Here is a 16,319-nt window from a genome sequence, read left to right as displayed (position 1 = left end):
TCCATCAGCAACATTGGAAAAAAACAAACAAACAAACAAACTATGAACTACTTTGTTTTTGAACTGGTGAACTTAGTTCAAAATTTTAATTATGAATTGAACTAGTTCATTTTTGGAACGATGACTGAACTTTGAACTAGTTCGCATAGAAAATGAACTTTCCCAACACTGATCCTGCATTATTTCCCATTGCAATATATATCACAGTTTAAAACAAATCGCAGTAATTTTTTTACAATATCGTGCAGCCCTAATACCAAGAGATTTTGGACAATACCATCCTCCCAACTTTGTGGGAGCAGTTTGGCGCTGACCCCTTCCTTGCTCAAAGCAAGCTCCATAAAGACATAGATGAGAGAGTTTGGTGTGGATGAACTTGACTGGCCTGCACAGAGTCCTGACCTCAACCTGATAGAACACCTTTGGGATGAATTAGAGCGGAGACTGAAAGCCAGACCTTCTCGTCCAACATCAGTTTGTGACCTCACAAATGCGCTTCTGGAAGAATGCTAAAAAATTCCCATAAATGCACTTCTAAACCTTGTGGACAGCCTTCCCAGAAGAGTTGAAACTGTTATAGCTACAAAGGGTTGACCGACGTCATATTGAACCCTATGGATTAGGAATGTGATTTCACTTAAGTTCATATGTGAGTCTAGGCAGGTGAGCTAATATTTTTGGCAATATAGTGTATGTGCCCTCCAGTTGGTTAGCAACTAGTCTAGGGTATACCCCGCCTCTCACACAAAGTCAGCTGGGATAGTCTCCAGGAAATGGAAAATGGACGGATGTTTATTATCACGCTTTTTCTGTTTGCCATCACTACTACCCTAACACAAAGAAAAAGCATATTTTCCACCAAATCGGTCACATATTCCGTCTTGCTGCATGTTGTGGTACGGCTGATTTACTCTTTCTGTTGGGGGACGTGCACTGAGCGTCACATTTGTCCCTTTTGCGCTGAGGTCACCAGTTTCCCCTCTGCTCTCTTTCCACCCACACGGCGACAAGACGAGGGCTGTACACTGTTTGGGAAAGGAAGCGGGGTCTGAAGGTCGGCAGAATGTTGTCGGGATGCAGTGCGTGTGTGTGTGTGTGTGTGTGTGTGTGTGTGTGCGTGCGTGCGTGTGTGTGTGTGTGTGCGTGCGTGCGTGCCTGCGTGTCTGTGTGTAATGGAGAGTGGTGCAGTGACGGCAGCATGTTTTTTTCACACTCCCCTGCAAGTTAAAATCCATCCCAAAACACAGACTCTTCCGGTGTGGTGATATGGTGCAACGTCTGTTCCACAGACTGATAGCAAAAGCAATGACGGAAACTTATCACCCAGCAAATATGTCTGACATTGGTGTGCATGTGATTGACAACATGAACTGAATGATTTTGGGCAAATATTTTGAAGACACCTCTAACACCCATTTGGTCGATGCCTCTTTTCCTTGCCCAGTGTTTCCCAACCTTTTTTTGAGTCAAGGCACATACAATACTCACAATAAGTTGGGCATATTCGGCTTTACAGGTGAACTTATTTGAACTTCTCAAACCTTTTTAATGCGCATGTCCATCTGTTCAATGTCAAAATGTGGACAGAATGATGATACCAATTCGAATCAATCTAGGAAAAGTATTAGTCGATACATACGTCCAACACCTAGTATGAATATTGCCTTTCAGCTAATTTTTAGATAAGAGCAAGTTGTGCAAAAATTACTGAACATTAAACAATTGTATGTTCACCTCCAAAGGTCAATAGTGCATTTTTGGTTCATCCTGAAAGCCCAATATCTCAAACGTTTTGTGACTAGTGTATTTTACATTTGAAAAGTCTCACCGCAGACCACCATACACACATCAAAAGTGGATAAACATGTTCATTATTAGCGTTGGGAACGATAAATTGATGCGACTGGATAGCCGTTTATAAAGGCGAGAGAGACAACTGTATGGGTAACAGACTCCGTTATCGATACAAAATGTATATGGTGTTGGATATTGGAGTTGGATGGACTCCAGTAATTTTGAATGAAGTAATGCTGAATATACGACGAGTCAAACAGTTTTTGGGGTTTTTATACAAAAAATAAGGAAATGGCAGTGATGTCCTCAGTCAGCTGACTTCTGGTTGCCTTCAGATATTCCCACTACCGAATGTGCACACAAGTCAATACATTCGTAGTCCAGTGGCAAGGACCGGTCGGAGCTTTTTGATGAATGACACAATTGTGACCGGGACAATGTGCTGTTCTGTGTCTCGCAAAACAGTGGCCTCTTGGAGTAACTGATCGACACACTGACTTTGTCTAGAAAAGCACAACTATAGGCCATAGCAGTTGCAAAGCAACTGAACTACTATTTTATGAACATTTAGCAATTAGCATTTAGCCAATGCAGATTCATTGGAACATTTGACAATATGCAGCTAAAATTGACCCATAAACATATATGCTAACATTAGCGATTAGCTTGTTCACTGTGCTTTTGTTCTGGACGCTGCAGTAATGTGCTTGCACCAGTGTCCATTTTGCTGCATAACACACTTTCTTGCTGCCCTCATTCTCCTCTAAAAGATGATTACTGTGTTATTGTAACATTTGAGGCTACAGTAGCTATCACAAAATAACCAAATGCTACCTTAGCTTACCCGGTTAATGTGCCTTATTTCTGCTGTATTAAACTCCACAGCTTCCACTTTGCTGCAGGACCGTTTTCGATGTAATAAAATTTGCTCGATACTAAGAACAAAGTAAATTCTTACATTGTCTTGTTGTGTCTAGTGCATTCAAGGTGGCAGTTTTGAACTGGAAAACTAACAGCAATTTTTTTGTGGTTGAAAGTTGTATTGCTCTCTTGTCCCCCAACAAAACCTTAATTTTCACTTTAAACAGTTAATGTTGGACTCATGTTTTTATGTGGGGAAAAGGCATCCTGGCTTGTTTTGCACCATAAATGAAGCTCATCCTTCCTCTTTGGACACTATGCTAACTCGCTCGTCTCCATTTTTTTTCCTCTTAGGAAATGACCTAGAGGCCTTACAGATACATTTGCGCTCTTGTCGATGTAATCTGCATCAGCGGGCGAGTCCCACCCACCTACCTCAGCCAGCACACAGACGGGAAAAGCACGAACCCCATCGAACGGGTGTGGTGGACACACGGAGCTGAGTGACGCTTTTGGAGAAGAGCACCTTGAGACGGACTGGATCCGCCTCATCCTCACAATCCGGAATCTATTTGCATGTTTTTTTTAAACATTTTGTGACCCCCATGCTGTTGACCAGTGTTTTGTTTTGCTCATTTTTGCTTTCAATCTGATTATTTTCTATTTTCATCAGTGAAGGGTTTCTATATGTACAAAAGCTACAGACTGTATGAAGAATTTTCTTTTGTCCCTCTTCTAAAGGAAGGCTAATGCACTTTTAAGCTTGGCTCTAGGATCCGTTTATGTGAGCCTGAACCAGAATCTTGGAGGCATGCGTTTTTTTATATGCAGCTGGCCTGCATATAAGCACTTCACATAGGCCCCCGCCACTCTCAGCTTGCCACCCCTGCCTTTGGCTTCCCCCAAGGCATCCTGAGATGAGCCTCTGGCAGGCAGAATCCCTCAGTGGTCTTTTTACGTGACCAGGACTGTCGTATTGAGCATTTCCTTGTGCGTTTGAGAGGATTTTATTTTATTTTTTGGGGGGTAAACTAAACAAACAGGATCGTCCGGTGCTGGTGCACCACCTATGTATTGTTGCAGTGCGCAGCAAAGTAAAATGGACTACAAGCGTCGCTTTTTGCTCGGCGGGTCCAAGCAGAAAGTCCAACAGCACCAGCAGTACCAGATGCCTGAGTTGAACCGGACCCTTAGCGCCTCACTGGCCTCCTCCTGCTCGGCCACCTCTCCCATGGGTGTACCTGACGGCTGCCACCCCTCCTCTTCAACCGCAGTGGCCGACATCCAGCAGGGCATCTCCAAGTACTTGGATGCCCTCAACGTGTTCTGCCGGGCCAGCGCCTTCCTCACCGACCTGTTCAGCAGCGTGTTCAGGAACTCTCATTACTCCAAAGCGGCTATGCAACTGAAGGACGTGCAGGAACATGTCATGGAGGCGGCCAGCCGCCTGACGGCGGCCATCAAGCCCGAAATTGCCAAGATGCTGATGGAGCTGAGCGCCGGGGCCGCCAACTTTAAAGATCAGAATGACTTGAACTTGCAAGATGTTGAGGTGGGTCATCAAACACAACCAGAAATTGTCATTGCAGTTAATATTACATCATTGCTTTTCTGTCCATGATCGCACGTTTTTGTTCAAGCACTACCCGCGAGTAGATTTAGAGTAGTTTTTCCCAATGTTTGAGCAGAGGCACGTATTTTACATCCATCCATCCGTTTTCAACACTGCTTATCCTGGTTAGGGTCGCGGGGCGCTGGAGCCTATCCCAGCTGACTTCGGGTGAAAGGCGGACTACACCCTGACCTGGTCGCCAGTCAGTCGCAAGGCACATATAGACACGGACAACCATCCGCACTCATATGCACACCCTCACTGAGTGGGAACTGAACCCACACTGCCTGCACCAAAGTCAGGCGAGTGTACCAATACACCATCAGTGACTCGTATTTTACAACCCCAATTCCAATGAAGGTGGGACATTGTGTTAAACATAAATAAAAACAAAATACAATGATTTGCAAATTATTTTCAACCTATATTTAATTGAATACACTAAAAAGACAAGATATTTAATGTTCCAACTGATAAACTTGATTGTTTTTAGCAAATAATAATTAAATTAGAATTTTATGGCTGCAACACGTTCCCAAAAAGCTGGGACAGGTGGTAAAAAAGACTGAGAAAGTTGAGGAATGCTCATCAAACACCTGTTTATAACATCCCACAAGTGAACAGGCTAATTGGGAACAGGTGGGTGCCATGATTGGGTATAAAAGGAGCTTCCCTGAATTGCTCAGTCATTCACAAGGAAAGATGGGGCGAGGTTCACCTCTTTGTGAACAAGTGCGTGAGAAAATAGTCGAACAGTTTAAGGACAATGTACAATTGCAAGGAATTTAGGGATTTCATCATCAAAAGGTTCAGAGAATCTGGAGAAATTACTGCATGTAAGCGGCAATGCCGAAAACCAATATTGAATGCCCGTGATCTTCGATCCCGCAGGCGGCACTGCATCAAAAACCGACGACAATGTGTAAAGGATACCACCACATGGGCTCAGGAACACTTCAGAAAACCAATGTCAGTAAATACAGTTTGGCACAACATCCGTAAGTGCAACTTGAAAGTCTACTATGCAAAGCAAAGGCCATTTATCAACAACATCCAGAAGCACAGCTGGCTTCTCTGGGCCTGAGCTCATCTAAGATGGACTGATGTAAAGTGGAAAAGTGTTCTGTGGTCCGACAAGTCCACATTTCAAATTGTTTTTGGAAATTGTGGACCTCGTGTCCTACGGGCCAAAAAGGAAAAGAACCATCCGGACTGTTATGGACACAAAGTTCAAAAGCCAGCATCTGTGATAGTATGGGGGTGTGTTAGTGCCAATGGCATGGGTAACATACACATCTGTGAAGGCACCATTAATCCTGAAAGGTACATACAGGTTTTGAAGAAACATATGCTGCCATTCAAGCAACGTCTTTTTCATGGACACCCCTGCTTATTTCAGCAAGACAATGCCAAACCACATTCTGCACGTGTTACAACAGCGTGGCTTCATAGTGAAAGAGTGCGGGTACTAGACTGGCCTGCCTGCAGTCCAGACCTGTCTCCCATTCAAAATGTGCGGCGCATTATGAAGCGTAAAATACGACAACAGAGACCCCAGACTGTTGAACAGATGAAGCTATACATCAAGCAAGAATGGGAAAGAATTCCTCCTACAAAGCTTCAACAATTAGTGTCCTCAGTTCCCAAATGTTTATTGAATGTTGTAAAAAGAAAAGGTGATGTAACACAGTGGTAAACATGACCCTGTCCCAGCTTTTTTGGGACGTGTTGCAGCCATAAGATTCTAAGTTCATGATTAATGCTAAAAACAATCAAGTTTATCAGTTTGAACATTAAATGTCTTGTCTTTGTAGTGTATTAAATTAAATATAGGTTGAACATGATTTGCAAATAATTGTATTCTGTTTTTATGTTTAACACAATGTCGCAGCTTCATTGGAATTGGGGTTGTACATTTATTTTTCAAAAATCTCAAGAGTATATACAGTGAATGGCCGTTCATTCTGGGGTATGCATTCCAGACACACCCACAAAAAGTGAAAATCTGCGAGAGAAAAAAAAAACCATGACAACTTTACAAACTTTAAACACATTTATACTTAATTCAAACCCGTTTTAAGCACACTGTTTTGAAAAATTGCAAGCATAAAATGTATATAAAGTATACATTGTGGCGTCGGTGTTAGATACATGCATACAATACATACAAGGTTTTTATTTTAAATGTTTTAATTTTTTTTATTTTAAACATTGGCGGTGTGGGACAGACAAAGTGTCTGATACCTGGATCAGACTACAAGACAAATTTGATCTGGTCTGGTTATGTCAGACTACTGCAATAAAATCTTGTATTCCGATACCACCGCATCCCATCTTTTACAATCACTGGGCTTTATCTTGTCAACTCAAATGCGACCGGATACACGTTACCATGGCGACGCCAGCAACAATGGATCGCGCAGAGTGTATTATAAGAACTAAATGAGGAAAAACGTATAGTGGTGGTCACCGGTGCTCGGGAGAGGACTTTCATTCAAGGATTGCTTGAGGTTTGTTCACATACTTTTATGATACGGCTCGCAAGCAGGCAACAAAATGTTATGTAGCCTAGCAAGCTAGTGCTACCACTATGTTATATGTAAACAATATGTAATCAATTATCCGGTGATTTTTGGTTTTCATGATCCGGCCTGGTCCCTATCCCACGCGAATAGCGGGGGTCTACTGTATTATATGCTCCACAGTCTCCAGTCCAGACTTTGATGCCCTGTTTCCTTTTGAATAAGAAATTGACACACGCTGGCCGACTGGTTAGCACCTGTGCCTTACAGTTCTGAGGACCCGGGTTCAAATAAGGCCTTGCCTGTGTGGAGTTTGCATGTTCTCCCCATGCCTGTGTGGGTTTTCTCCGGGTACTCCGGTTTCCTCCCACATGGTAGGTTACTTGAAGACACTAAATTGCCTGTGGGTGTGCATGTGAGTGTGAATGGTTGTTTGTTTTATGTGCCCTGCGATTGGCTGGCGACCAGAATCAGGGTGTACCCCGCCTCTCGCCTGAAGATAACTGGGATAGGCTCGAGCACGCCCGTGACCCTAGTGAGGATAAGCGATACGGACAATGAATGAATGAATGAAGGTTGCATGACTTACTAACTGTAAACAACCTATACTGTACAATGAAATTGGTTTGTGTTACACATTTACAATGACGTGGTTAGTAATAGTTCATGATGTGATGCCGCTATTAGAGGAAATAGGGCAATTTTTGCCAAACAACAAAATCCTCTTGATTCCCAGTATTCACTCAACTACACAACACATAGTTGTTGAACTCCTTGTGTTGTTTGCTGTTACCTGGAACCACAACAACCACAGGCTGTGTTTAGAAGCATACTTGGTCATCGGTGTTGCTTTTTAGCTCTTGTAGCATTGCCGCGAATATGCCGGGAGACCTGAACGCACTCTTGTCTGATGGATGACTTGATGAATCAGTGTTTTCAAGCACAAGTTCTCCACCCTGTGTTAGCATGGTGTGAGAACCTGAAAGAGATGTGAAAAACGCTCAGAATTCTACACGTCACACTCGACGCTGAATTTACTTCCTCCTTGTGTCGACAGTGGAGCTGTTTGCCCTGAACACACACACATTTTCAGCAGTAGTTCCATGTATACCCATTGAACACAACACTTGGGTAAACCTGCTGATCCAATAAAAGACCTATATCGAATATTCTACCTCAGTTTTAACTGACATTTTGTGAGTTTGAGCTCCCGCTTATAGAGTTGACCAACGTACAGTGATGCATTGACGTACGAGTAGGGTTGGGCATCGAGAATTGAGAACTGATTGGAACCGGGACTAATGTTCCGGTTCTCCCAGAATCGTTAAAATTTCAAAATTTCGGTTCCCAGTTTCGATGCCTACTGTCCGCCGACCCCGAAGAAGTGGCGAAAACCAACGAAGAAAAACGCGCATGAAGACAGGCTTGTGCCCAACGGTGACGGCGAACAAAAGTGTCTTAATTTTGTTAAAATTCATGAGCAGTCGCCTCAGTGCAACACTTGGAATAAGATTATATTCTGCAAAGGAGGCTTTCACGATGTGTAGCGTCTGACTCACTCCCTCCCGCTTCGAGCGTCAGCCTACACTGCGTGGAGCTTCAGTAAAATCAACTCTCAGTGAGTTGGGTGAGTGAAACAATAAAATACGTCTATACCAACATTGAGACCGCTAACAATGTACGTAAACAGTTGGTTACACTTTTGCACTTAGGGTTTTTAGCGTTTATTTTAGTCTTCAAACCAATGTAAGAGCTGATGACAGAAAAATAAGATTAACATTGAGCATATCAGGTATTGGAGCAATACAAAATGTTTGAAAATAAGTTACATTTAATATTATGGTACTTGGATTACACTACTAACAACATTTTATTAACTGGTAGCTTGTAAATGTATCGGAATACATGTATAAATTTTGTAACCCTCCCAACCCTGTATTTCTGTCAATCCGGAGAGAAGTGTACTTGAGAATAGTGCGCTTATTTACGTTTTAAGTACTTATTTGGCATGTCAAGTGTGCACCAAGTAGGTAATTTAATGTGGCTTCAAACTACATACTAATATCGGACTGGATCTAAAATCTCTGATTTTAACACTCATATAAGCAGTCCATTACATTTTTATCTATGAAGCATCCGGACAGCAGGCAGATCTCATGTGATCACAACAACAGGTTGCTAAGCTGCTAACATAGTAGCAAGCAGTAAGAGTGAATGTTGCTTGCTCAAAGTCGTTTGCTGACACTCCAGCTGAAGTTCACCGTAAAACTAAACTCATGTAACAAAAGAATTATACCTACTGAATGTCAAAATACAAAATCGCTAACTCAAAGCTAACACACAGTGAATGAAAAACACCATTGACGAGCTCACAAAAATTAGCATTGAACTTGAGCAAAAATTAGCATTGAACTTGCATCCCGTATAACTCTCAAAATAATGAATATTTGTTCACAAAAGGCTGGATAACCACATACAAACAAGCAATATAACAATACTGTGGCACATATTCTTCAAACTCTGTGAAAAATGAGTTTTAATAATCGTGACTTCTTCTACTTTCTTTGTTACTTCATGTGTATATCTCATTGTGTGTGTCACACTGCCCCTCAGAGGCCAAGACGTACACGGCAGGAACAGCGATTGTCAATAAAACTAAATCCCAGTTGCATCAACAAGTTCAAAAGTGTATTGTCGTACGTGGAGAAAGCAAATGATGTTTCTGCTATATACTGACAGTTTAAAAAAAAAAAAAAAAAAAAAAAAAACTGAATGGATCTTTAATTGTTGAAGAAGAAGAATAATCATCATCATTGTCATGAACATGCATGATTGCACATAAAAATTTGTTCTCTGCATTTTACCCATCACAGTGAACACACACACACTTGTTAGTGGAACACACTGGAGCAGGGGCAACTTAAGCGCCCGGGGAGCAGTTTAGGGTATTGTTGTCTTGCTCAAGGACACTGGGAGATGTTGGTGGATGCTCCGGTCGGGGTCTTGAACCACGGTGGCAGGCGATGATCTTAACCATTGGGCCCCAGAAACCAAATAATACTTTAAAAGTATTATTTGTATTTATTATTTGATAATATTTTTTTCATGGTTTTCTAATGTATTTTTTAATCTATTCAAATGTAGAATATGCTTATGTTTAACTTATGCAGTGGTTATGTTGCATTTTAAATATATATTTTTGTAAATGTTTTTTTTGGTTATTTTCACGATTAATTTAAATTTTTTCAATTGTAGTACATTCGTACTTTTAAAGTCTTTATGTAACCAATTGGATAATAACAATTGGATGAGTTTTTACTGCTGATTATTGTTCTCTGTTTGAGTAATAACACTATATGAAGGATTTTCTAACATTCCATACTATAAAATAAGTATGTATGTAAAGTATATATGATTATAGGCGGCATGGTGGCCGACTGGTTAGCACATCTACCTCATAGTTCTGAGGACCAAGGGTTCAAATCCCGGCCCCGCCTGTGTGGAGTTTGCATGTTCTCCCCGTGCCTGCGTGGGTTTTCTCCGGGCACTCCGGTTTCCTCCCACATCCCAAAAACATGTATGGTAGGTTGATTGAGGACTCTAAATTGCCCTTAGCTGTGAATGTGTGCGCGAATCATCTTCTTCTTCTTTTCCTTTCGGCTTGTCCCGTTAGGGGTCGCCACAGCGCGTCATCCTTTTCCATGAGAGCCTATCTCCTGCATCCTCCTCTCGAACACCAACTGCCATCATGTCTTCCCTCACGACATCCATCAACCTTCTCTTTGGTCTTCCTCTAGCTCTCTTGCCTGGCAGCTCCATCCTCATCATCCTTCTACCAATATACTCACTCTCTCTCCTCTGGACGTGTCCAAACCATTGAAGTCTGCTCTCTCTAACTTTGTCTCCAAATCATCGAACCTTGGCTGTCCCTCTGATGAGCTCATTTCTAATTTTATCCAACCTGGTCACTCCGAGAGCGAACCTCAACATCTTCATTTCCGCCACCTCCAGCTCTGCTTCCTGTTTTCTCTTCAGTGCCACTGTCTCTAATCCATACATCATGGCTGGCCTCACCACTGTTTTATAAACTTTGCCCTTCATCCTAGCAGAGACTCTTCTGTCACATAACACACCTGACACCTTCCTCCACCCGTTCCAACCTGCTTGGACCCGTTTCTTCACTTCCTGACCACACTCACCATTGCTCTGGACGGTTGACCCCAAGTATTTAAAGTCCTCTACCCTTGCCATCTCTTCTCCCTGTAGCCTCATTCTTCCCCCACCACCCCTCTCATTCATGCACATATATTCTGTTTTACTTCGGCTAATCTTCATTCCTCTTCTTTCCAGTGCATGCCTCCATCTTTCTAACTGTTCCTCCAGCTGCTCCCTGCTTTCACTGCAGATCACAATGTCATCTGCAAACATCATGGTCCACGGGGATTCCAGTCTAACCTCATCTGTCAGCCTATCCATCACCACTGCAAAAAGGAAGGGGCTCAGGGCTGATCCCTGATGCAGTCCCACGTCCACCTTAAATTCTTCTGTCACACCGACAGCACACCTCACCGCTGTTCTGCTGCCCTCGTACATGTCCTGTATTATTCTAACATACTTCTCTGCCACTCCAGACTTCCGCATGCAGTACCACAGTTCCTCTCTGGGTACTCTGTCATAGGCTTTCTCTAGATCTACAAAGACACAATGTAGCTCCTTCTGACCTTCTCTGTACTTTTCCATCAACATCCTCAAGGCAAATAATGCATCTGTGGTACTCTTTCTAGGCATGAAACCATACTGTTGCTCGCAAATACTCACTTCTGTCCTGAGTCTAGCCTCCACTACTCTTTCCCATAACTTCATTGTGTGGCTCATCAACTTTATTCCTCTATAGTTGCCACAGCTCTGCACATCACCTTTTGTTCTTAAAAATGGCGAATGGTTGTTTGTTTATATGTGCCCAGTTCAGGGTGTAGCCCGAAGTTAGCTGGGATAGGCTCCAGCACCCCCGCGATCCTTGTGAGGATAAAGCGGTACAGACAATGGATGGGTGTATGATTATAGCAGATATTGGCTCAGACTGATATTGATATTGGCCAAAACTTTAAGGCTGTAGTATCAGATTGGAAGTGAAAAGTTTGGATCGGGACATCCCTACTAACCACAGTTTAACACAAAATTATTCCCATGACTACTGGTGATCATCTTGAACAATCATGACACTAATCCCTTAACAATGGTCATCCAAGACGTCCCCCCCACACACATATCTGTACTGATGTGGCTTGATGATCACATTTTACCTTCCGACGTAGTATCAGGCTGGAATTACACTGCAAATTTCAAGTGACACAATTGGGATATGCTTCATGGCAGCGTAAATAGAAAAACAACACATGGAGTCTGATATGCTCAGATCGGAATTAGGCCCCTTCTAAATGTGGATACAAATCTGATCCATATCAGATATCTGCCAATGTGTAAATTTACAGATTGCTTTTGCCCCGTCAATGCCAGGTTGACGTCATAAAAATATTGTGCCCGTATTGGTAACATATACACACCGGAGCTTGCCCAAACAACACAAACGCATTAAAAAAAAAAAAAAAAACACCTGCTGTAAATCAAAACTATGTCTCAGAGCTCAACACACACTGCAACCTGGACTTGGACTCGCTGTTTTTGAACTGTAAGCCATTCAGCTCGCTGTGCGAGTTCCCCGATTTCACCCTCACCGATGTCCACATTACTCCTCAGGCTAGCACGAATGCCGCACTGCTAACGCTAAGTAAACGAACTTGAAAAAAAGCACCCAGATTCACCCCTCATTATTCTTGGGGACTTTAACAAAGCTAAACTAAACCACGAACTCCCTAAATACAAGCAGCACATTGACTGTCTCACCAGGGAAAAGAATATTCTAGACCACTGCTACACCATGCTGAATGACTCATACCGTGCTATCCCACATGCAGCTCTGGGCTCGTCTGATCACTGCTTAATTCACTTAATACCAACATACAGGCACAAACTTAAATATGTGAAGCCTATGGTGAAAACAGTGAAGAAGTGGACCAGTGAAGCAAAGATAGAACTTCAAGGCTATTTAGACTGTACAGACTGGAGAGTCTTTGAAACTTAAACTGGCACCCTGGATGAATACAGTTTACATACCCTGCCAGAATTTTATTTCTTGGCCATTTTTCAGAGAATATAAATAAAACAAAAACTTTTCTTTCACTCATGGTTAGTGCTTGGGTGAAGCCATTTATTATCAAACAACTGTTTACTCTTTTTAAATCATAATGACAACAGGAACGACACAAATGACCCTGATCAAAAGTTTACATACCCCAGTATTCATATTCTCTGAAAGATGGCCAAGAAATCAAAAATTCTGCCAGGGTATGTAAACTTATGAGAACAACTGTATATGGACAGTGTTACATCCTATATCAGTTTCTGTGAAGATGTATGTGTACCAACAAAGCCATTTTGCACGTTCAATAACAAGCTGTGGTTTACTGCCAAACTTCAGCAACTTCACCAGGCTAAAGAGGACGCCTATCAAAGTGGGGACAGAGCCCTGTACAATCGCGCTAGAAATCAGATGACAAAAGAAATTAACATTGCAAAGAGAAATTATGCAGAAAAGTTGGAAAAACAGTTTACTGCTAACGAGTCAGTCTGTCAAGGATTAAAATCTCTAACCAACTACAAGTGACCACCCCCCCAAGTGGAGAACAATAAAGGACTAGCTGATGACTTGAACACAGTCTACTACAGATTTAAAAAGGACACTTTCACACCCAAATACCCACCCAGCCGCACCACCGACCACCATCGCACCTTTGACTTCTGCGTTGACCATTCATTGACAGGATGTGAGCCGCATCTTCGAACTACAAAAGATCAACAAAGCGGTGGGCCCAAATCTTGTCCACATTCTGCCTCAAAATCTGCGCGGACCAGCTCGCTCCAGTCTTCACACAGATCTTCAATAGTTCTCTGGAACTGTGTGAAGTACCATCCTGTTTCAAACGCTCCACCATCATCCCAGTCCCCAAGAAACCTGCAATCTCTGGTCTGATGACTATGACATCAGTGGTCATGAAGTCCTTTTAATGCCTCATGCTGGACCAGCTCAAGAGCCTCACAGGACCCCTGCTGGATCCACTGCAGTTTGCCTACCGAGGATCCTGTTTGTGGACTTCAGCACTGCGTTCAGAACCATCATCCCTGAACAGCTTCCTGACAGGCAGGACAAAGCAGGTGAGGCTGGGGGAACCCACCTCTTGGCGCCCCAAGGATGTGTCCCCTCTCCGCTGCTCAACTCTCTCTACACGAACGACTGCACTTCAACGCACCCAGCTGTCAAACTCCTGAAGTTGGCAGACAACGCCACAATCATCAGGCTCATCAAAGACTGTGACGAGTCTGCGTATGGACAGGAAGTGGAGTGGCTGGAGCTTTGGTGTGGCAGACACAACCTGGAGCTGAACACGCACAAGACTGTAGAGATGACCGTGGACTTCAGGAAGCATCCTTCGTCACAGCTGCCCCTCACACTTTCCAACTGCCCTGTGTCAACTGTTGAGACCTTCAAGTTTCTCAGAATTATAGTCTCTAAGAATCTGAAGTGGGAGACGAACGTCAACTCCATCCTCAAAAAGGCCGAGCAGAGGATGTACTTCCTGTGGCTTCTGAGGAAGTATGGCCTGCCACAGAAGCTGTTGAGGCAGTTCCACACAGCAGTCATTGAATCAGTCCTTTGTTCATCCATCACAGTCTGGTTTGGTGCTGCCACAAAAAAGGACAAACTCCGACTGCAACGGACAATCAGGACTGCCGGAAAAATTGTCGGTACCCCCCCAACCCCCCTTGAGGACTTGCACGCTGCAAGAACTAAGACAAGAGCATGCAAAATCCTCTTGTGGACCCTCCACATCACCTTTTCCAGCTCCTCCTTCAGGTAGGCGCTACCGATCAATACAACTAAAAAGAGCAGACATTCCAACAGCTTGTTCCTTCTTGCCATTAAATTGCTAGAGGACTCTGCATCATTTGCACAACTGTAATTGTATCAGCGTTACCACATTACCGGGAATCTTTTATTGCTAAGTGACTCTCCGTAGTGTGTTTTTATGTCTCAAAAGTATTTTTTGTCAAAATGACTGTCATCGTACTACAGCGGCTCCAACTACTGGAGACAATTTCCTCGTGTGTTTTTGACATACTTGGCAAATAAAAAGGATTCTGATTCTGGTGAAAGCATAGACAATTAAACATGGTCTAAATATGCTACTTCAGGGGTGTGTCTATTATCTAATCAACAAAATAATTTCCTACATTGGCCAGTGGAGTAATGTGGAGATTGCCCTTATTTAAATTCAATGAATCAGCCCAGGCCAGATCTGTAACCTTTAATATTTGTGTTTGTGTAAATGTTATATATTGTGTGTACTTAATAGGGTTGTAACGATTTTGTATCGAAACCGAAAATCACGGTTCCCAAATACACGATCCTGTCGTTCTAAAATTGACAGAACCCCGAACGCCCTTGCAGTTATGTGCCTCCACGGCACATATGGCCGAGTTAAGGTTAAGGTTCCTCATTCAGCTTTATTTCAACCTGTCATTACATACACTGGGTATTAAGCTGTGCAAGTGCGCAACAATGAGGCTCAGAGTCAATGGTCGCGATGCTGTGCTAAATAGTCAAAAACAAAGTTAACAAACAAAAATGGCAAAAAGAGGGAAAATGATCACACAGTCTACTAACGGTATTGGGGAAAAAATAATATAAATTGTGAATAATTAACACTGACAAGAACGCAGCATTCTTGTAATGTTGCTTTGCATGCTGGGAATTCCTTCGACGCTACAATACAATTATTATTTTTGAGTTAATGTTATAAAACCTAAGCCTAAATTAAAAATAAATTTCTTTATCAAGCCTTTACAGCGCATGCCACGGGACTATTTTTTTTTCCGATGAGCGATCAAGCCTGTGGGTACTGGCTAGCTAGGCTACCAATGCTAGTTGAACTAACTACTGGAGGAGAGCTGAAGACAGAAAGAAAACATGGCTAAAGTAAAACAAAGTAAAGGCTGAATCAATCTGTCACAGCTGATGGGTGGGCATTCCACACAAAGCTACATGACGTAACCAAACATTTTATCACGGAGAACTGGAGAATAGCGAACCCTGTCCTCCTCCAAACATACGTTGTGTACAGGAGCACACAGCAGCTCGGCAGTCTGGCAGAAATACTGTAAGCGGCTATGGAAAATCAGCGCCTTTTTATTATTATTTTTTTTCTAATTAACAATTATATTATGTATAATTAAGTGTGCTAAATAAATAAATCCAGTTTTTGCTATCTTTCTTTCTGCCCACCCAAAAATAAAAAATTGTATATCAAACTCTGGGTCACAAATCCTGATATGTATCGAATCGTGATGTTGCTGTATCGTAGCAGCCCTACTACTTAAGTATTATTGTGAACTTCTGTAATGTCATTGCCTAG

At 42.6% G+C, this 16,319-nt stretch overlaps 1 protein-coding gene across 5 annotated transcripts in view; it reads left to right on the top strand.

Annotated features, from left to right (window-relative positions):
• The window catches only part of LOC133474141 (granule associated Rac and RHOG effector protein 1-like), a 72,164-nt gene that overhangs the window by 23,990 nt on the left and 31,855 nt on the right, over positions 1-16,319 (top strand). For 4 of the 5 annotated variants that reach the window (XM_061765508.1, XM_061765504.1, XM_061765507.1 and 1 more), the window contains exon 2: positions 3,010-4,207. The exons of the other annotated variant lie outside the window; for it this stretch is intronic. In XM_061765508.1, the coding sequence (XP_061621492.1) occupies positions 3,725-4,207 (483 nt within the window). In that variant the 5' untranslated portion in view covers positions 3,010-3,724. The remainder of the gene's footprint in view (positions 1-3,009; positions 4,208-16,319) is intronic. 5 annotated transcript variants of the gene reach the window in all.

This window comes from Phyllopteryx taeniolatus, chromosome 2, assembly GCF_024500385.1.
Source record: "Phyllopteryx taeniolatus isolate TA_2022b chromosome 2, UOR_Ptae_1.2, whole genome shotgun sequence".
NCBI classification, from domain to species: domain Eukaryota; kingdom Metazoa; phylum Chordata; class Actinopteri; order Syngnathiformes; family Syngnathidae; genus Phyllopteryx; species Phyllopteryx taeniolatus.
This window is presented reverse-complemented; position numbering and strand designations above follow the sequence as displayed.